Source organism: Onychostruthus taczanowskii, unplaced genomic scaffold (assembly GCF_017590055.1).
Source record: "Onychostruthus taczanowskii isolate IOZ18803 unplaced genomic scaffold, ASM1759005v1 scaffold20, whole genome shotgun sequence".
Lineage (NCBI taxonomy): Eukaryota > Metazoa > Chordata > Aves > Passeriformes > Passeridae > Onychostruthus > Onychostruthus taczanowskii.
In genome coordinates this window covers 5,729,385-5,752,093 of record NW_024499240.1, presented here as the reverse complement: position 1 = coordinate 5,752,093, position 22,709 = coordinate 5,729,385, and the positions used below count along the sequence as shown (strand labels likewise).

The 22,709-nt window shown below is 36.1% G+C and overlaps 1 protein-coding gene across 4 annotated transcripts in view; it reads left to right on the top strand.

The window, feature by feature from the left end:
• Positions 1 to 22,709, top strand: part of ATF2 (activating transcription factor 2) — a 47,710-nt gene that overhangs the window by 153 nt on the left and 24,848 nt on the right. The window contains exons 1-10 of one of the 4 annotated variants that reach the window (XM_041403267.1): positions 28 to 217; positions 3,324 to 3,354; positions 8,750 to 8,824; positions 9,453 to 9,522; positions 11,022 to 11,118; positions 12,902 to 13,020; positions 15,118 to 15,246; positions 19,945 to 20,123; positions 20,441 to 20,555; positions 20,734 to 20,820. In XM_041403267.1, the coding sequence (XP_041259201.1) occupies positions 9,475 to 9,522; positions 11,022 to 11,118; positions 12,902 to 13,020; positions 15,118 to 15,246; positions 19,945 to 20,123; positions 20,441 to 20,555; positions 20,734 to 20,820 (774 nt within the window). In that variant the 5' untranslated portion in view covers positions 28 to 217; positions 3,324 to 3,354; positions 8,750 to 8,824; positions 9,453 to 9,474. The other 3 variants (XM_041403266.1, XM_041403265.1, XM_041403268.1) reach the window with 3 other exon arrangements.

Below are 22,709 nucleotides of genomic sequence, written 5' to 3'. Positions count from 1 at the left end.
GGTGGGTGGGTGAAGGGGCTGCGGCGCGTCCGGGAGCGGGTGCCCCACGGGGGCATCGCCGGCAGCCGCCCCGGCCCGGCCCGCGGCGTGCAGGGCGGGAGGAGGGGGCAGCCAGGCCTCGCCTTTCCGCCTCGCCTCTGCTCTGGGAGGCCTCCGTCTGCATCCATCTTCCTCTGTAAGGAGAACCTGGCCCGTGCCGCTGCCGGCACGGAGAAGGGTACGGGTGTGGGGATGCCGGGCGGGGGTAAGGGCAGCTCCTGTGCGCCAGGTGTGCGCCTGCCTGGGGTCTGGCCACGGAGCGGAACCTCCTGCACCAGTTGCCTCGTTGGCTTTGCCTATTATTGTGCGTAATGCCTCTCGAGTTGTCAAATAAAAGGTCTCTGAAGCTTTCACGTGAAAGAATATGTCACAGACCCTCAATGAGTGATAGCTGCACGGCGTTTAAGGCACAAATGTTTTGTGTCAGGATGTAACGTCATGTTTAGAGTTAGGGGAAATGTGTGCTGCCATGTTGCTTCTGCAGTCTTACTCATTGTACAGCGTTTGTGCATCCCTGCTCTTGGAGGGAGATCCATTAGTGTGTTTATATGCCCTGTTCATGCACTCTGTGTCCCTTACTTGCTTTTCCTTCTGTTGCTTTCTCCCAGAGGTGTTTATCTTCCAGTAGTGATCCTGTCACCTGTTTTCTTGTGCTGAAATGAGAAATTTGAATAATCTAAACATTCTGAATCATCCCCTACTTTCCAAACAGCGACCACAAACATGGCTGAAATGTATTTTATTTACCTCCTTTTGAAACAGTGGTTTTGTTTTCTTTTTCACATATTCTGCTCATGGCAGTGAATGTCACATCCACACTACTTGCTGGGCATAAAGCTGGATAAGAGGTAATAAAAACAAATGTTCTGAAGTTTGGGTCATAAGACTGCTAGGCCTGGTTAGATGCTAAATTCAGCACGAGCTGGTGGGATCAGAGCAGTCCTTGTGGTTCTGGTCTTCTGCAGGTGTTCCAGGTGGAATTTCTTCAGCCATCTGCTGAAACAGGTTGCTGTCTGTTAGTGAACATCATTTTGGGGGGACAAAGTGTAGTCCAGTTTGGCATTCGCTGAAATTAACTCTGAGTGTTTATAATTATGCAATCCAGAATCAAAATTGTCATCTTGTTAAAAAACTAAACAATAATTTTGTCAGGGACTGGTTGTTATATAATGCCTCAAAAGAATTGCCAAATAATAAGAGACCTTAATGTGTATATAGAGTGAAGCAGCTCTTTTAAAAATCCATTGGGATTTTATGTTTCAACACTGACATTGTATGCTAATGCTTAATCAAGTAGTTGAGCTTTTGATCTTTACAATGTAGTTTAGTTGATATTTCTACCCTGACTTGAATTCTAGAGATATGAATGTGTTTGGTAGGTCTTTTTCCAGAAACTTCTAGGCTATGCAGTATCTAATATAAGATACTTTCAGATCTTAAATTTCATCATATGTACTTTTATTAATAATCTTGTTTTTCATGCCACTTTTCTTTTGTGACCACGTTGAACAGCATGAACTATGGTATTATTTTCATTCTTATTTCATTAAATTTTCAATGGGCCTGGTGCTAAAAATTCCTTTTCTGTCATCAGCTTTTTTTCTTCTACTCTTAATTAACTTAAACTTACAAATGTACGTTTTTACCTCCGTGAAGGTTTCCTAACTTAAAGTTATTTATAGCATCAGCATTCTTAATGGTTTCTTAACATAGTCTTGAGTTTCTGTATAAAAATTATGCATTTTCTATTTTTAGAGGAGCAGATGTGGTTCAGTACTTTTAACTCTTATTTTAATATTGAATAGATTTCAAGTTACCATTGTTCTGCATAACTGAACTGTATTTTTTTAAAATATAGTATGCACTCTAAGGAGGCTTTGGATATAGTTAGTGACAAAGATATTATTCAATATTTAATAATTATTCAATAAATTTTTTTTCACATATATGCTGTACTGTTTTTGTTCAGTGTCAGCTTCAGTTCAGCCTGAGAACTTTTCCATTAGCTTCACTTCAGATGAGAGCTTTGCTTAAGCAAGGCATTCCAAGCTATGTATTAGGTGTTCTTCCTAGGTAAATCCAATGGTCATTTATGTAAGTGCTTACAGGAAAGAAAAAGACCATTCTGTTTTAATGAGCAAGGGGAATCCTGTAGCGAGATATTTGATATATTTAAAGATTTTAGAATTTTTAATTCATAAATTCAACTTTAGACTTCAAGGATGCAATCTAAGAAAATGTGAAAAGCAAGGAACCTTTTGGTAAGCTTCTTTTTTAAGTTTTGTTGAAACAAGTGTAGAAAAGTGAGGTTTGATTTCTCATGTTTGTTAGATTGAAGCTGTTCAAACCTAGATAAATGAACTGGAGAAAGCAAGGCCTAATACCTCTGTGAGCAAATTGTGAGATGATGGGAGGAATATTAACCCCTCTGTATTTCTTTTATGGGGTTCATTGGTATTTTGCTTATCTACAAGAGCTGTATTCACACAGCCTGAATTTTTAGTAAGTTAAAGAAAGATTAGGGGTGTCTCTGAAAAATACTTAAGCCAGAGGGTTGAATTAGAAGCCACCATGTTCAGCCAACAGGAAATGTTAGGCCTAAGGACCTGTCTTTATGCCATTAGTGCTCTCTGTTTGCTAGAAAAGTATCTTCTTGTGGAAGAAGCCATTCCTGCAGCTGAAGGGGTTTAATTGCTTTGTTTCTGTATGTGTGACTATCTGTCCAGCAGGCTGTCTTGTTCTCACTAGAACTTGTTAAGTCAATCATCCTGTCTTTTGTCTTTAAGTCAGTCATCTTTTCTTCTTGTCCAGATGACCTTTATAGAATTTAGACAAATGATAGATGGTATGGAATTAACTTTAGACATCAGATACTAGCAGTTAATTAATAATATCAGAAAAAAAGTGGCTAACATTTGATTTTTTTAAAAGAAAAAAAAAAAGAGCCCTGTGTTGGCAGCATAATGTGAGGAAGAAGCTCCTATTTTTCTGTTCGCCAGCCATTGCTCTTTTATGAGCTTTAAATATTCTGAACTAGGGCTTATAGTTTTCTTGCAGAATCTACAGGGTTACTTTCTGCCAATCCCACTTTCATGATGAGGAGGAATGTTTTAAATTTTCAAGTTTTATCTCCTCCATTTCCTTCATTGTTCAGTTTTATTTTTTAGGACTGTCAAATTTGACAGTGTTGCACAAATACAGTCAGATCACTTCTGGAAGTGCCCTGAAATGGTCAAGTATTAATTGCACTGGTTTTGCTTCACCTTTCTTCTTTTGCTTTACAGGAAACAGAAAATATAGCTCCAGTCTCTCTAGGTAAGTAGAACACTGGGGTTTTCTTCCTTTTAAAATACAAATTACTTTTTTTCAAATTTATGTCAGTTCTTAAGTGGCGTATTCTATCTACTAATTTCTGATTTTTACTGAATTCACAACTTGCAAATCTACTTGTGTAGAAAACTGTGGAAATAAAGATAGACTCTTTAAATGTGGGAAGTGATTAACATTTATGATGTGAATGTTATATGCAAGTGTTGAAAGTATAAAGACACCGTGTTCATTTTGATTTTTGTTATTACTTGTTTGGTGCATAAAAAAGCCATCTCTTAATTGTGAGATGTTTAAATTTAGAAAACAAAAATAGCTACCTCCCCCCCATCTAAAGACATCCTGGAAGGAGCTAAGCAAAACACTAAATTCAGCTCTCAAAGTAACCATTAAGAGAATATTATTCTTTACTGTGGTAAATATGTTCCATTCACTTTACTTTGAATAAGTATATGCTTTTAAGTAAAATTCTTAAAAGTTGATAAAAGTTTAAAATTTTGACCTAGTTCTTTATACTTCAGTTTCCTATTATAAAACGAAGCTTTCAAGTCTTACATTACCCAAAGTAGTTATACACTATAATAAGATCAACAGAAAAGTTGATTAAGAGTTAATAATTCTCTATACAGCAAGGCTTTGTGTCTTGCAGTAAAAGGGGGCACAATCCCAGATCCAATGTAATGAATAAAAGGAAATGTTGACAAGACATGGCCGGTCTTGAGGAAATGCAAACATCCGTAGGAAAACGCATCAGTGGTGCTGTAACATGAGCTCTTGGTAGTGTTTGGACTCAGAGAAATCCGAATGCTGATGGACTGCTGTAATTCTGGCTTGTCTCAATGGCCTGATACAGTTTTTGTCCGGCTCTCATCTTTTTCCAACCAGAATGTATGGATGTTTCTTGGGTTGGAGCCACATGCAAGCGGTCAGTGTAGCTGCAAGGCTTGGGTGTGCTCCTCACGTAAGCAGTAGGAGGTAAATCAGCTACTGCTGTAGCTGCAGACTGACACATTGTCCTCGGTGGACTGTCCAGTTTAGGAGGTTGAGACACTTGTGAAAGTATGCATCCCTTCTTGCGTGTTGGCCAGAAGAAGAATGCTGTCCTTCAAAAGTTTTATAGTTTTTGTTTGTTCGTGGGGTTATGTGTGTTCATAGCTGTCTTTGCTCGGCTCTGGCAGTTTTCTTCTGTGCTGTTTTTGTCAGCCCTGATGTTTCAGGAGAGCGGGATCTGTATTGTTACAGTGCTTAAAATAAGTAATCCCAGGGTAAGAGTACACAGCCTGGCAGCAGCTCTGTGCATGGACGTCTTTTCGCTCACACCTTGTTTTCTACAGGTAAAATAGAGGCTTTAGCAAGTCTGAGTCTTTAGTAGGTACATGTGAAGAATTACTTTTCTCAGCAAATTTGAAGAAGTTTTTGCAAGGACTGTTGATACATATACATTTTAAACAGCTGCTTAAATGTTCAGTAGAAAAATTTTGAAACTAAGTGTCAATTGTATTTTCCATGCTCCTGTATGTAGGCAATTAAGAGAAATCAGAAGAATCTGTACCACTTAAATAAGCCAAGACATGGCTTAAGTCAGTGTAGGCTTCTATTCTTTGTAAGATTGTCTTCTGAAAGGTTTTGGAAGCAAGCCTCAGACTATGTAGTAATAGTTTCCACCAAGTGCACCCAAGGTGTTTAATTAAAATCTTATGGAAATATGCAAATAATTGTTGAAGCTATTTTTGTAGCACAGTTAGATACATATTAATGTGACATTTTATGGAGACATTTTTATTTTTTAAATAAGCATATTGCCTTAAAATTAGTGAATTATTTGGAAACTCATTTTTATTTCTCCATATTATATATATTTTAAAGATGGATATATACTTATTTATATAGTTTACTGTACTGTTTACATTCCAAACACCATGAAAGAGGCTTGCTACATTTTAAATAGGCATGATGTGAGTGTATTTTACTTCTGTGTTGAAAGTACAGAGCAAACACCAAAAAAGTGAGATTATTAGTGTGATTTTAGTACTGAAGTTGATTATACTGTAAGGATTATTTCAGGTTTTTCTTGTGTTCAGCTCTGATGCTGTTACTGTGTGACTGGAGTTCTACATGTGGATTTCTTTATGCTTCCGAAAGGAATGTAGGGTTTGAAACTTACAGAAGCAAGTTGCAGTTCAGTGGACTGTAGTAAGAATCATTTCACTGAATGTTCATTTTATTTGAAGAGATGACTTAAGGCTGGAGTTTCACATTCCTATTGGATTCCTTCAGGAACCATCTTTTTTATTCTGGGACAAGGTGTTAGCTGTTGCCTAGGTAACAGTCCAGGGTGACTCTAATTCCCCTCTAGGGACAGGGTTATCACTTTGTGTATTATATTTCTCATTTGACTGGGTGATTATAATTTTTGTCAAGATGGCATCTAAGTTGCTATTTTGGTTTTCAGGGGAAAGGTATTTTCTAAACTATCCTTTCTTACTGTGATATTTTCACTTTGAGCAGTCAGTCTACAGCAGGGAGAGACCCCTTTGAAATTAGAGTGGCAATTACCAACCTTTTTTCCTGAAAATTTGCCTTCTCTGTGTTAGTTTTTTTATGCCTGTCAGGCAACATGCAATCCAGAAGGAAAAGAGGACGCAGTGGATGGGGTTTGTGTGTGTTTTGTAGTAGCAACAAGTTTTTGACCATGCAGAGTCTTCTAAAGGTGTCAGAACATTACCCAGGTTTGGATTGTCCATTGCAATTGTTCGCCTCTGTTCCTTGCTATGATATCTTTATGGTATGCCTGAAATTTCAGTTATCTTGCACAGAATTTTATCCAGTCAAATTTTGAATTTCTGCAAGGCTGAGGTTCCACAGCCCCGCTTGACAACCTGTTCCAGTGGTTTTTTGTTTTAATGCTATGTTCCTCTTCCTCTACACTTGCTCCTAACTTTCTTGATGTGTCTCATGAATGTTGCATCTCATCCTTTTATTAGACTCTACCTAAAGGCTGGGTCTGACTTTTCTGTATCAATACATTAGATAGTTTCTGACAGCAAGCAGATCCTTAGCGCTCCTTCTCCATTCTGAACAAACTTTGCTTCTTCTTGTTATGTAGTAGTCCAGCCTCCTAGCTGTTTTGATGGGGCCCCAGATGATCTCCAGATCATCAGCTGTCTTGAGGGGCTCAACTTTGGATGTGGCACTTCAGCTGTAGTCTTAGAGTGCCAGATAAAGGACAGTAATCACGTCCCTTCATCTCATTGCTGTGCCTTTGTTAATTCATCCCAGTAGCCTCTTGTCTTTCAGTGCTACAAGATGCTGAATCATGTTGGGTTTGTTGGCCACCAGGAGTTCCAGGTTCTGCCCCAAAGCTGCTTGACAACCAGTTGCCCCTCATCCTCCACTGTTGCATGGAGTTATTTTGTTCTAAGTGCAAGACTTGCAAGTCTTTGTAATAGTAAATACAGTTCTTACCAATTTGGCTGCACTAATGAATGTGAGCTCTTTGTTTTCCCATCCTGTCAGATCCAGTTTCTGTTTAGATTTAAAATGTCCAAGGTCTTGCTTAGAATGCAAGTGAACTTCTTTTAGGTGCAAAAATTTCAGTGCTTGAACATAATTTTTTCTCCTCAGATATTATCTGGAATCTCTTTACAAGGGATTACCTCACAAAATTCCATGTGGCCTGCAGTCAAATAATGTTACAAAGATGAGGAAATGAATTTATCTCCAACTTTTTTCCAGTAAGTTTGCCAGAAGGACAGCGCTGCTTTTCTTTTTCACAAGGATTGAATTTTTACTTGTATATCAGGCATTCAAAATTCACAGGCTTCCCAAACTTAAGATATGGAACCAGATAAGAACTTCACATGCACATACGAGACATGGTAATATTCCTTGAACAGAGAAAATGAATGGACCTAAAAAATTTACATCTTCTCACCTACAAAAAATACTGACAGCATGGAGGGAGTTGATTTTATGGCTGAAGCTGCATCTCTGAGACTGACAAGACACAGTAACAGTGTGGAAAAAATGTCCTGCATGCACTTCAGTTAATCAAAATCTTCATGCTTTGGATTGAAAGAAACGAAATCGTAATTGTTTCTTCCACCATTAGACATTTCTGATAGGGGTATTACTTGTCTATTCATAATACATATCTATATGTCTATATTGGCATATGGTGGCATATGTAGCCATTAAATAAGTATACAGTGCCCTGTGATGACAGGTTCAGAAAAACTACTTACTCTGGAGATTTAAACAAGACTAACTCTGTTACTTTGAGCCTGCATTTGAAGAAATGAGATTGTTGCATAGCTGAAGAATAGTGGGATAGCTGTTAACTCTGTTGAACTTCCACATGTTGTAAAGATATACCCTTGAAGTGTCATGGATAAGGACTTTATTTCTTACCCTGCAGCCTTAGTCATGAGTAGTCAGACTTACCCATAATCTTGTTAATATTCCTTAGTAGTGAAAGTACCAAGTTCACAGTTTGCACAGTTAAAAAAAAAAAAAAAAAACTTCATTCCTTCAGAAACTTGAGACAGGTTATGAACTCTTTGCAGACAGTGGAACAGTCTTCATCTCTGATTTGCTTTGGCATCCTTTCTTTGGGATGTAAATGTTTCCCTGAGCTGTCCGTGCCAAAGACTCTAAAGTTTCTGGCAGCCATTGACTTCTCTTGACTTCTGATCTGAGCTCAGTATCCCTACTCCTTGAAACATGTATATTTAGAAGTGACAGTTTAGAATCTCCTGTATGCCATGCTTTTCTTTCTTTGCTGTTGGGTGAACATTACCAAGGACACTGGGATCTCCTCCTCTTTGAAGGAGTATCCAAAAAGGTCTGTACACAGTGTTTTTTTACAGTACAGGTACATCCAGAAGGATCAAATACAGTATTCCCTACAGATCTCTGAGGTAATAAGTCTGAAATTATTTGCTTATGCTTACTTGATATGTCTTGTGTCTAGTGCCCAGATGTGTACCAGTTGTTTACATTCTTAGGATGGTTAGACAGTTTGAGAATCCTTGCAACTGTACATGACCAGTATGCTGGGGATGACATGGGTTTATTCTCTATGATCTTTAATCATAAATACATCTTTATTCATCTTTATTCACCTTTATTTACTTCATCAATCTAAATACTGTTCAGAACTAACACCGTCAGTTCTCAATAGAAATACTCATTTAAAGATTAATGTATTTCCTCCAAGGCAAAGCCACGGATTCCACAACTAATTAGAGAATGTATTGAAGTAAACTATTTATGTGAAAAACTGTTGTGTTTCATGGGTGAATAGTGGACATTTTATCATTTATCTTTACAAAAAATCATTATTATATTTTTAGCATGCATGGTAATTAATATCTTCTTTTAGTTACAGTTCATTGCCATGAAAAGGAGGATATGATAGTTTGCCCTATGAAACAGGTTTATATGTGAAATCTGGCAGGTATGTGTATTAGTTTGTGGGGTGAGTATGCAAAATAGCACCAAATATCATTAATACCTTACTTCTTTCTTAAGTATTTTTAGACTGTCGCTAATTAAGTAGCTGAAACATTACTCAAGTACATGAAACATTACTAAAGTACATGTTTTTGTAATTAAATTCATAACAGTTTACACAAAGGGCTATGTGCCAACTTATCCCTATTGATGAGCTTTAAATAAGGATTTTTAAAAGGCTAAGGCATGAACACTACTTCATCTGTTGGCACCAGAATCTTGACTGCATGGTGTTGTCTGCTGCTTTGATCTCTTTTTAACTGAGAATTGGATTACAATGTATTTGATTTCAGTGACAAGTTGTTCTTACTGTGTTTTCAGATACTTTTTGCAGTTAGTCATGTTACATGTAAACATGTGGATCTCTACTTGAGATGTATGTTCAGAAAGTACTCTGGTTGTCTACCTTCCTGACAGAGCTTGAAATCCATACTCTGGATCATGGGTATTTAGAATATTGCTATAGTCAGAAGGCAGAAATTCTTGCCCATGGAATATTAAAATAGCTTGTTCATGTATTGATAATTTTTTGCATTATTTGTAAATTTTTTTACATTCTAATTTTAATACAGGTAGCACAACGACCTGTGGAATATGAGTGATGACAAACCCTTTTTATGTACTGCCCCTGGATGTGGCCAGGTAATGGTCTGAACTGAAGTTATTAGCATTGTTCAAATAAAAGTGAAACAATTAAATGTATTTTTAGAGATTGAAGAAAAGGGGCTTATGATAATTGCTGTTAAGTATTTATGTTTTGCTGAAAAGCAAGAATTTGTAGGGTGTGGGTCTACACCAGCCCATGATTCCAGGGAAGGTGAAAAGAGAAGTTCATGTCCCAGATGCCAGCCTCGTACTGTAAAACAGAGAGAGCGAGTCAGGCTCTGGACGTCGTCGTCCCTCTGGAAGGGCTGCTCCACCACTTAGTGAGGACAGAAAGACAGACTTAAGTCTCTTAGCATGATAGAATGCAGAATTTTTGGTTTATGCTGTATGCAGAGATAGGGTACAGGAATTATAGAGAGCTGGGCACTTGAAGATCTGGGCAGTAAAGTTCTAAGGAAAAAAACAAGTCCCTTCCGTGTTTCACCCTGTCTTATAGTGATCCTCCATTTTTAATTTCCTTCACAGTTACACATGCATGTCCTTTCTCATGGAAACATTCTGAATTACTGTACTCTGATATGAATTCAGTTTATGTAGTAGCTCCTGAGAGGTGATTCTTGGCGTGGATCTCTCATAATGTGGAGTGACTTATTAGTGAGGCATAACCAGAAACATAAATTTGACATCATGTTCACAAAGAAAATTAAGAATTTCAGTGTTTTGTATAAACTGTGTTCTTTTTAGGAAAGCTGCATCTTGGGAAACATTTTCTTAGATTATGTCAATTGAAACACTAACTTCAACCACAATTACAGATGCATAGCAAATTAATGAAAATAAACAAATAGTGAAAGTAAGAATATCTCTTTTACAGCACTTTTTGTCTGCTTACTGCTTTTTTATAACATATACCCCAAGTATTGGGGAAAGTATGCATGAAATGAGCAAACCTGAGAGGTTTTTAAAATGCTGGTAAGGTTTAGTTAATTCACAGCATTTCAGTTGTCTGGCATTGTTCTAGTGTTGCCCATTCTACCTGCCCCTTGTTTTATGTATTAAATTGTCAGGGACAGGAGCTACAGTATTTTATTTTATTTTATCTTTACGCTGTTAAATGCAGTGAAGTTTGTGATTACAGATCAGTTCTCATTAATGTGGTAATACACACAATGCAGTAATCAAGTAGTGGTGATCAATTACTAGACATTGTTAAGATCCATTAATACAGCAAATGGCTGTTTGCTGATGGTTGATGGAGGCTGCAGCACTCTGAAATGTTATCTTGGACTTTTGATGAATGCAGGTACTTACACTGCAATTTCCCTGGTATATTTAGTTACTACGAACATAATTTGAGTTTTATAATATTTCTGCTTGGTACTGTTGACCAAGGAACAAGATACATCTGCCTTAGAGGGTTGTATTTTAACATAGTAATGATAGTTTAACGTGTTGTAAAAATTGCTTTCTGTGGAATGGCATTTGTTGTGTTCACACTCCCAATTACAACTGTTTCTTAAAACTTCCTGCTGCAGCGTTTTACCAATGAGGATCATTTGGCTGTCCATAAACACAAACATGAGATGACACTGAAATTTGGGCCGGCTCGTAATGACAGTGTCATTGTGGCTGGTAAGTATACACTGGTGTTAAGTTTGTTCACTTTTCTGCTGCAATGGGCTTGTGCTTTATGCATTTTCTGTACATAATGCATAGATTCACATTAAGAGAATGTGATACATTTTCTGCACTACACTTGTCTGCAGTGTGTGCTTAGGCAGTGTTTTCTTATATAATGCATGTCAAAATTTGAAGCCAGTATTATTCTCCATAAGTTACTTTTATTTGTATCTGATATATAATCCAAATATTTTAAAATTATCAATACTTATATAATTTATTTAATTATATAAGCATTCAATAAAAACATGCTAATAAAGACTACTCCTAAGAAGATCTGTAACTAAATTAAACTGTATTTCAGTTTTAATTGTTATAATTTAATTCATTGATATTACTTGTCTCTTCAAATTTTAAAATATGTAGCATCTTTTACATATCATGGTGATATTAGAAGAATGAATCAGTGGTTCTGATCTATTCTTCCAATGGGATAGTAAAAGAAAGATCAAATATTTTGTTTTCATTTTGGGTTAAATTCAGAATACTTTATTCCCACCTCTGAATTCATGTTATACCCTTAGTAATTACAACTTTTGTCCAGGATCAGAAGTAATCACCAATGGATGATTGACTGCATTATGCATTTGAGAGTTTTTGAATGATAGCATGTGCATACTACCTCTGAATTCATGTTATACCCTTAGTAATTACAACTTTTGTCCAGGATCAGAAGTAATCACCAATGGATGATTTGCATTATACATTTGAGAGTTTTTGAATGGTAGCATGTGCTAAGTATGCTGAAGTTACAGTCAGGGTTTTTTCAGTGGTGGAGCAGACTAAATGAGCTTCATAAAGACTTTCACACATTTTCTTGGGTTTTTTCCTTGTACATTGCTAATTTGTTACAATGAGCAGATTAAAAAAATATTGCTCCTAAACTAGCGGTTAAAAATTTTAAAATTCTGTATGTGCTCCTTGTCAATTACACTACAAGAAAAGGGACCTTTCAAATAATAAGGTGTTTAAAAATGAAACCATGGGAGTGTCTCTGTGCACGTTCCAGTATAGGAACTGTTGCAGGCACCAGGCTTAGTAAGTCCACACAATCATGCCACTTCACAGTATTTTAAATGAAAGTAACTTTGTGGCAAATGTATTTAATTTTGACTTGATAATAACAGTGAAATAAGGCAAATATACTAAGAGGAATTTTATGTAAAGATGTTTTTGAAGCTACTTGATGGGATAGTCACCCAGATGTCAGAAGTCTTATGAATCCAGCTTGATCCAGAGGCATCATAGGAGTCAATACGATCTTGGGCACAGAGCCACACTTTCCTTTAGAAGTTCACGCACTTGGAAATAACTGCTACTGTTGTCAAGTTAGGAAAGGAATCAAACTGGCTTTGAGCTGTACACTTCTCTCGTTGGTTTTCTAATTAAAAGCCTTCATGTAGTCCTTATCTGTATTTGCAAATAGAGCCTGCTTGCTCGTTGAAGTGTTCTGCTGTGCATTTGAGAATGGCTCCCTGTGGTTCGTGGCCACAAAGGAAATGCTGTGGTTCCCTGCTGGAACTGTCAGGGTGGTTTGCAGGCTCCGGCTGCTTGTCTCCAGCAGGTGGAGTTTGCCTGCCAGCTGCCTCCCCGCAGGGCAGAATGCAACCCGAGGGTTCCCAGCCACCTCCTCGTCTCTTTCTGTTTGTTTATATTCTGAAAATTATTTAGGACAAGTAGGTTCATAAATGGTATTGTAAAAATAAAATTGTGGGGTTTATACACTTCTTTTCAGATCAGACACCAACACCAACTCGATTCTTGAAGAACTGTGAAGAAGTGGGCTTATTCAATGAATTAGCAAGTCCTTTTGAAAATGAGTTTAAAAAGGCTTCTGAAGATGACATTAAGAAAGTATGTTCAAAACACTTTTTTTTCTCAGAGCTTTCACTTTTTTAATATCAGAAATTCCATTGAGAAAGCAAACTTTGGATTTATATGTTGCCTTCTAAACTATACCAATAATCATGTTAGCTGCTTATTATATGTGTTGTACGTAGAGAAGAAAAATCTATGATTATTCTTCTGAAGTTTAGTTTACCTGATTAATTTTTCATATTTTGCATTGGTAATGGGACACATTGTCCTAACCATGTAAGTATCTAGTCTATATCTGTTGAAGTTAACCACCAGTTTTGATTGAAATTTCCGCAGGTCCTAAATAAGCAAAAAAGGAGTCTGAAAAGTAAGTTTTTTAGCAGAAAGAAAAACACACACATGAAAACAAAAATATGTGAACACTGACCATTTTGATTGGTTTTGAATATTGATGTTACTATAAGAATCAGTCATCATGATAATGAGAATTAAGTACTGATTGAATTTTACAAAATGTCAGTAATTTGGTTATGGTTATATTCATTATGTGTTTGCCTAGAAACTATTGATTACAACATAAAGATCTACTTATTTTTTAGTGTACGATTGAAATATTATAAAAACTTGAACTGTATCTGTTTAACAACTTCATGTGTTTGTGAGGAACTTGCCGTACATTTAAGTCATAACTGGTTAGGAACCTAAACATTTAAATACTTCGGCAAGTAAAACATTTTGTTCAATGCCCCCTTTGTCTGATTTTGTCTTTAGTTGATTACTGGTTGACTTCTAGGTAGTGATTAAAAAAATGGGTTTATACCTATTTATATAGGTTTTGCAGAATCAGTGGCTTCATTCTGTTTGTTTCAGTAAAGATTTTCAGAGGTACTTGTGAGTACCTGATTTCAGTACCTCTGATTTTCAGAGGTACTTGTGAGTATCATTCTGTTTGTTTCAGTAAAGATTTTGAGAGGTACTTGTGAGTAGGATGGATTATTATCCATTCCTGATCAAGCCTCACCCCTGCTTTGTAACAGCTGTATCAAATAATGGGTTTATAAGTTTACATTTTTTATTTGCTGTATGCTGACTGTTTTCCATGACATATGGTAAAATTGATTTTTTTTGTTTACCAAGACTATTTTCTGTATAGGTCACCACTGTTTTTAAGAAGGTTATATCTACTGCAAAGTATTTTAAATGCTTTGTCTGTTTCTTTAATTGATAGTAATTTTCCAAGCTGCCCTCTGTGTTACTAGAAAAAACACAGTCCTGCCATATCTCTAAATGATTTATATACACAAACAATCATGACAAAGTGTGGAAAAATGTACCATAATAGCTCACTTTCTAGGGGATTGATAGTTGAGTTTTTTCTCTAATACTTCATAGTCACTTGTGATATAAGAAGAGATTCTACTTCTTACAGTCTTCCCTGTCTATTAGTAATATATTGCACAGGAAAACTAGGAATTTAATTGAAAAAAAGGCATTTGTAAAAAACTTCTTTGGGGGAAATGTCTTCCAAAAGTATTTGGATAGCAGACTAGACAGGAATATAGGCTTTCAAATCTATAGTTTTCTTTTAAGTACTTCTGTAGCTCAATTTCTTTAAGGCATTCTAGATGTCCTGGTGAATTTTATCCATGTACTAATAGAAAATTTGCTTTTTCAATAATTATTAGCTGCAGTAAGCTTGAAATTTGTCTATACTAACTTTCTGAATTTGCAAATGTGTTTAGGATTTTGTGCTTTGTGGCAGGAGGTATAATAATATACAGAAGGATAATACCTTAATTTAGCTGTAATTTGTAAACTGTAACACAGTCCTTCTGCATCTATCATTTTCTTATGGCCCTTGGAAATGGAAAACTTTAGGAATGTTTTTAATTCTCAAGAAGAAAATATTAAGTCTGATATTGGTGTTGAAAGACATTTGTGTTACTGAAGATTGGTGTTCATGTAAGTGCTGATAAAATAGCCTTGACTGGTGATGCATCTGCATCATGACCTTTCAAACATCAGCACCTCTGTCTTGTAATGGGCTGCTATTTCTCTTCAGTTATTTATATTTTCTTGCTCAGTTTTGTTTTTTAAACACTTACTAATTTTGTTTTACATTGTTGCTCATAGATGCCTCTAGACCTGTCCCCTCTTGCAACACCAATTATAAGAAATAAAATTGAAGAACCTTCAGTTGTAGAGACAACTCATCAAGATAGTCCTTTACCTCATCCGGAGTCTACTACCAATGATGAAAAGGTCAGAACCTTTATTTTTCTCTTCTTGGAATTTATTTTTCAACTTTCTGATCATCTGTAAATTTATTGTATATAGTGATAGCCATGCTGTTTAGGTAGTTGAAAGGAAGAGAGTTTTCATTTGCCACATTCCAGTGGATATATAGGTAACTTGTTCAATTTTTCAGTTAGCTTTATTCACTAGAATAATTACTTTCAGTAAAGTGGCCATCCAGGAAAGTCAGGAAAGAAATAAAATTTAAGATTTTTGCTATCTTAGAAAAGACTAAAAGGGTTCTTTATTTTTGTTTATGCATCGTCATTAGTAGTGATCACTTTAATATGTCACTTGCAGTGTTTTCATCCTGTGGAGTTCTCTTGAAGTACAGAAAATGGAGCAAAATTAGGGAGTTAATTATTTCTAGTCTTCAATAAATACAAACATTAGGAGCAGACCATAATAAAGCGTAGCTATTGCTCTAGTCAGTCTTTATGTGCATCTTCATTGGGCAGTCTGTGTATGAGGGACTTAGGTGCCTTACTCCCAGGAATCAGCAAGACTTTTTTGGGTCCCAGGTAATTCAAATTGGAAAGGTCTGCCAGATTTCCTGGTCCAACTTCCTGTTCAAAGGTGGCGTTACGTCTGAGATGAGACCAAATTACTCAGCACTTTGCACAGTCTGGTCTTGAAACCTCTGTGAGAGAGAGGCTGCACAGCCTCAGTGCCACCTGCTCCAGTACCAGGCTGTTCCTGTGGGTAGAATGTTTTTCTTCGGATCCAGTCTGAACCTCTGTGTTTCAGTTCTTATACCGCCAGAGGAACTAATACGAGGAACAACATTAAGTGTGTGACAGAAGTTGTAAAGAGGTTTAATTCAGATTTGTCCTTACTAAGTTTTTCTGAGTTTCATTAGTTAGCAAGGATGAGTAATCATGGTTAACCAAGGCAATCATGCAGTCTCAAAAATAGTAAAAGCATTTTAAAGGAATATATGTAAAGATTGGATTAAGTGAATCATAGTTCAAATCTTAAGTCTTTATTTTAGAGGTTAGTTTTTTTGGTTTTTTTGTTCTGCAAATACTTATTCCAATTAATCTAACTTTGGCAGGAGATAATATTACTGTCTTCATACAATAGTGGGTCAGTATCTCATTAGCTTCATTACAAGTGAAAATTCTATCTCGGTGCTTGGCAGTATTTATAAACTCATCTCAGTGATGATGCAGTTTCAGTGTGTCACTGTGACAGTGCTGCTGCTCAATGCCATTCTCATGTCTGATTGTAGAGACAAGCTGAGCAAGGCTGAGGGTGCTGCTTGGAGTGTACAGCTCTACGTGACCTGCAGACATTGAGAAATGTGAGCAGAGTGTTGTTAGTTAGGTTTTTGTGTTCGCCTTTTGCAGATGTATTGAAAGAGAGAAGGGATTTTTTCAGGGCATAGATGGTTTTAACTGTAGCCATTTTGTTCGCTGCAAATATTTTAGTAGTTTGAAATGAATACAGCCTATTTATGTATGTGCAAGGCAGTTATAATTGTCCTTGTATGTAGTTGTCAAAAATTCATTGGGGACTCTCAAAAAAGTATGCTTAATTATTTTTCCTAGTTTTCTGAGAGTTCCATGAGTTCTGTTAGGCTTCAGTAAGAGTCAATACTTTGCTTTGAATAGACCAAGATATCATTAGACGTGTATAAAGTCTTTAAGCCTTAAAGTAATAAGAGCTTTCAAACATTATAGTTGTTTATTAACAGGACTTTAAAAGGGCAGACCTCAACAGTTTTAAAAGTTGCTTAGTTGTTGCCGAGTAGTTAACTGCATAATTTATTTTAAAACCAGTTGTTCTCTTACAGTATTAATCAACTACAGTATTAGTTCTGGCCATCTACATTTCTGTATAAAGAATTCTATGTATTTTTGATAGCATTAGAAAGTTATTGCATGGAATTTGCTTTTAGATAGGAAATAATTGCAAATATGCACATCTGAGAACATTTAAAGTAACTGTCCTGTTCTGTAATTTCCCATTCAGTGGGTTGTAGTTTCAAGAATAGGAATTACAAGAGTTGGAGAAGTCCTTTTAGTAAGTCTAGTACCTTTGGGTGGGCTTAAACTTCTGTCCTGTAAGGAAAGGTAGGTAAAGGTAAGGTCACTTAATCTTATGATTGCAAATTCAGCTCTATTTTTCTTGTTCTTTAGGGGAGTATATTTACAATGTATTTTATTCCAGACAAAATTTATACTTCATTAGTGCAATGCATTAGTGATCAGTTAGAATCTTCCATCAGACTGTTTGGTCTATGGTTTTGTTTTTATATGCTTGTAAAATGTCAGTTTACTTTAAAGCAATACTTTTTAAATCTGCAGCTTATGTTTTTACCATGTTGTTGCAGTAACGTGCACCTGCATGCATTTTTCAGTATAGTGTTAGTTAGTGTAAAGAGGAGATTGAAAATACTTTTTCAGCTGTATAAACACACTCGTGAATGAACATGTTCTTTTTTAATGGCTGAAGAGCATTTCTGATCTTGTAAACAAAGCATAACTGCCATCTTTCATAACACAGAAACAATTGTATGTGAGGTTTCCATTTTCAGAATTTTACAGATTTATTTCAGAATTTTGTGCATTGATCTTTTGACAATTGCTGAAATCTAGTTTCCATAGAACATTGTGTCTAAAAATTTCAGATTGTCCTTTTCCTGATAGGAGTTCAAGCCAGGGAAAGGCCAAGTTCTACAGTCAGTATTTATTAGAACATGCATTAATTAAGCTTCTGTTAGGAGCAGCAAAGTATTGACAGAATGCCATCACTTACTGTCTCACTTGTATGTAGTTCCCTGCTTTCAGCAGCAGTTGGGAGACCAATCCCAGCTGCTTGCCCAGAGGTAGGAGGTGGTACTGACACATGAGTGACTTCTAGGCTGGGTTCAGAAAGTGCTCAGAGTCAGGCTGATTGGGACTCTGAGGAATCTGATCCCATGAAAAATGTTCCTAGCCGTGGCGGAAGGGATGGACTGGAGAGGTCTCTAAAGGTCACTTACAGCTCCAAACAATCTGTGATTCTGTGAAAGTCCTTCCAAGGGTCCATTCTTTATCAAGTGTTCATATGATCCTGTAGTCTTTGTTCACATGTAAGAACCACCATGATGTTTCCTGAATTGTGCAGATTGTTCGTGCTAGGATACAAGTTCAGCTGGTGCTCTGAGCTCTGAATTTTCCACAGTCAAGCAGTTCTGTCTCCTGAATAAGATCTGTAAGGTGTTATACCAAATTCCTTACTTGCAAAGAAGTGTTTAATCCTGTACTAACAATACAGGGCTTTTTTTCTTTCTGTTTCCACAATTCTGTACTAGTTTGTTGTCTTGTTATTGAATGCTCATCTGTAGTGCTAAGTGCAGTCAAATATTATACCCCAGATTGATACTAAAACAATTCCACTTTCCTCAGCACAGCTCACTGTTATTCTCCAAAAACTCTCATTCACTGTGAATAGTCTTCTAGGTCCCTTGGGGAATAGTATGAATGAACTAGTGAACCCTGATGACAAATCTAGCCTCTGAGCTTTTGGAGGGAGAAAATTTCATCATCTAAAGTCTTTTCTTTTGTAAAGCCCACAGTTTGCCAGCAAGCTTACAGTTCTATGAATTGCTCAGAGGATCTCACACATTTGTGCATTAATATATACAAAGACAAGCAATCTGCTTAGAGAGCTCAGAGTTTACTACTTAAAGCTTTATGGATGAATTTTCAAAACTCAAGCTTCATTCAAAGAAAATAATAATCAGTGCAGTCTGTGTGACACAGGTATAGAGATTTCTCTTTGAATTACTGTTTAGCAGCAGAGCAACTAAAGTTTGCTGGTCTTAAGAATGTGATTTTATGTATCATTGATTGCAGTAGGCATTGACAAAAGAATGACTTGGCAACAAGTCTGCTGAAGGTAAATTTGAAGTCTGGCAATATCAAGGGTTTCCTGAGAACAAAGGCATTGGTTACAGTAAAGCCTTTCTGGCTTTTCAGAAACGGCAAATAGAGGTACAGCATTCAACTGATAATGTGCTTTACCTGGTTGCTAAGCTAAGAGCTATAGGGATTTCTGTCTACTCTTTATTTGCACCTAAGAAAGTTTGATTTTTGTGCTCAAATAATTTTTTCTGTATCAGGATATGCATATATTTTGCAGACCTCTGAATATAACATTCCAAGTAGTCTTATCACTCTAGTTAGACAGCTACAGAAAAAGGGTCAAAAATTTTTTTGTTATTGTTTTTACTGAACCATAAATGTCTTGTTTCTCTTGTTTAAATCCAGAACAATGGACTGAAACTGAAATGTGCATAAGGACATCATAAAACATTTTCCTTATTCGGAGTGTGGGTAAACATGATGGTGCTGGTAGTACCATGGGTTTCTTGGGGAAAAAAAAATTAAAATCTGATCAAAACTGAATTAGAAGCAATAAGAAATAATAGTAGCCTTAGAATAAATTGAGCCAGGCTTGTCATAAAAGTAAAAATCACTGTTGTTGAAACAATTTTACTTTGGTTTAAATGATTCATCCAGAGGGAGTTTTTTGAATGTTTTTAATTGTATAACTGATTCTATTTGCATAATGTTACAGAAATTCTGATTTGTTCCATCAAACTGAATTCATTTAACAGTTGGAATCAGTGGTCTGTAATTGTATTTTACAAACTGATGAAGCTTTATTTTTCCTCAGGAAGTGTCACTGCAGCAGACTGCACAGCCTACATCAACAATAGTTCGTCCAGCATCGCTCCAGGTTCCCAATGTACTGCTTACGAGTTCTGACTCAAGTGTTATTATTCAGCAGGCAATACCATCACCAACTTCTAGTACTGTTATCACCCAAGCTCCATCATCTAACAGACCAATAGTGTAAGTTACATAAATCTTAGTAAAATGTTTTCTTGCAGAATTTGAAAATCTGATTTACTTTCAGTTACTGTTTCTGCAGTTAATACATGAATTTGAGATGCTTTGGTGTAATGTGGTGCTTTACTACACATGAAACATTGGACTTTCACTACATGTGAGATATAATGCCATGTTCTCCACATCACTAAGTTCATATGTTTGATCTCCAAGTAAATTATACATTACACCTGTAAAGAAACAAACCAGTTTAAAATAATGTGTAAACTTGTTCTCTTCTCTGGATAAGTTTTCTTTTATATAGTTCATTCCTTTTTCAGTCCAGTTCCAGGTCCTTTTCCTCTGCTGTTACATCTTCCTAATGGACAAACCATGCCTGTTGCTATTCCTGCATCTATCACAAATTCTAATGTGCATGTCCCTGCTGCAGTTCCAGTAAGTAAGCATGATGCTATATTAATTTGAAAGTGGAGCAGATTTGCATAAGTGCAGCATAGAACTTAGTTTTAAGCACCTTGATAGCTGTTTTGGCTTCAGAGGGTAGTGCTGTCAAATGCTCTCTATCATGATAACATACTCAGGTTTTCTTCATTTTTATACTTTATCTGGTCAGCTTGTTAGACCTGTCACCATGGTGCCTAGTATCCCAGGAATCCCAGGGCCTTCCTCCCCACAGCCAGTGCAGTCTGAGGCTAAATTGGTAAGTGAAAAACTCCATTATTCCTCAAGAAGAATAACTTGAGAAATTAATTACATTCTATTGCTTTTTAAAACAGCTTTAGTTTTCTTTTATTAGTCTAAATTCTGCAAATACAAATTTAATAAAACCAGAAAAATAACATCTGCATTTATTGTACAGTTCTTTCCAATTCCAGCCTATGTTAGTTCTGTTCTTAATGGCCACTTTGATCTTATTTTTAGTCATTCTTTTAAATAAATTTTCTAACTAAACTCCTTCTTACTTCTTGTATCAGAGGATCAGAAATGCTAGCTGGGAGAAAGACAGACAAGATTAGTAGCATGTGAATGTTTCCTTCAGAATGTTTACTCCCAAAAGAATGATATTTCTTTAAAAACTAAAAAATGTTCTTTAAAATGTTTTCAGACTTTCAACTGAATATAATCCATTTGGCAAGAGTTTTGCAATTAAATATCTAGTACTTACATAGTTAAAAAAATATTCTGTGTGGAGGTTGTTTCTGTTGTGTTGGGTGTTTTTGGGGGGAGTTGAGGATTATTTGGAGAATGTCTAAAACAAGAAAAATTTGGTTTGGTTTTTGATTTTTTTTTTTTTTTTTTTTTTTTTTTTTTTTTTTTTTTTTTTTTTTTTTTTTTTTTGCTTAATGTTAGTGACCATTTAAGATGGTAGTTTGAATTTATCAATTTATTGAAATATTTTATGCAGCATTAGGCAGTTGCTTCTCTCTTTTTTCCTGTCTTGTTTGTTCCAACTGTCCTAAAGCAATAGAAGATCTATTATTAAACAATAATTAACCTGTTTATGAACAGTGTCTGTCCTGTGGAATAGTGTTCCTCTTCCTTCAGCTCTTACTTTGTGCTAAAAGAGAATCAGGAACACCTGCTAGATAAAATATATTTTTCTGCATTGATATTGGTAAGTGGGAGGATGCCCTTAACATTCCTAGATATCTCATTTCTCTTATCTAAACCTGTGGGCTTTCTTTCCTTTACCTGTTTTCTCCTCTCAAGCCACAGTATGAGAAACAGTGAGTCTGGTTTTTCTGGAGTAAAGGGATTCCCGTAGAGTGAGCACACCTAGACCACATTCACCAAATACTGAAACTGCTGTGGAGAGGTGCGCTGACTCTGCCTAATGCTGTCAGGTCTTCCTCAATTTTCCTGCTCTGCTGAACACAATGACTTTTGAAATAGTATAGAGGAGGCTATAACGGAAGAAGGTCTGTTTTTGTGTATCCTTGTCTCCCTGGGAATGGGAAAAGGAATCTTTTAATACCTCAGAAAATACTTAAATGTCACCAGCTCTTAGAAAATTAATTTACCTTAAATCCAGAAGAGAAGAATGTAAAATAAGTGAAAGGAAGAACTGTTTTCTCAGAAACTGAACATGTTTTAGAGTCAGGAGACTCACGCTCTGAATTCTGTTTGAAATCCAGGAGGAATTGGTTCCAAATAATTTTTTAGATGGGCAAGGAATTAGGTTTTTAAGCATGTTACTGAGTGATTTTCTCTTAGAATGATTTAAAGGCAGTGAGGATATACATATGTGTGGTGAAGACTTTGATCTCACATTGGAAGAAGCAATCACTCAAATGCAAAGGAAAACAAAGATCATTAGACTTAAAATTTAACAGTCTCATTAGCCTTCTCGTTACAATTTAGCTAATATATGCACTTCAGTGATTGCTTATCTTTTTTTTTTTTTAAGTGAGACTGTAAAAAGGGTATTTGCAGTATTTCCTTTCCTTGTTGCTTAACATGGAGCATGAGCAGAATTCAAGAATACCAGAATTATGTATATTTCTTATGCTCATTTACTTTTATATAGTGCTTATTCACAAAAATAAAAAACTTAATTTCTTATCCCCCTGAAAGTAAAAGCAATTTAAT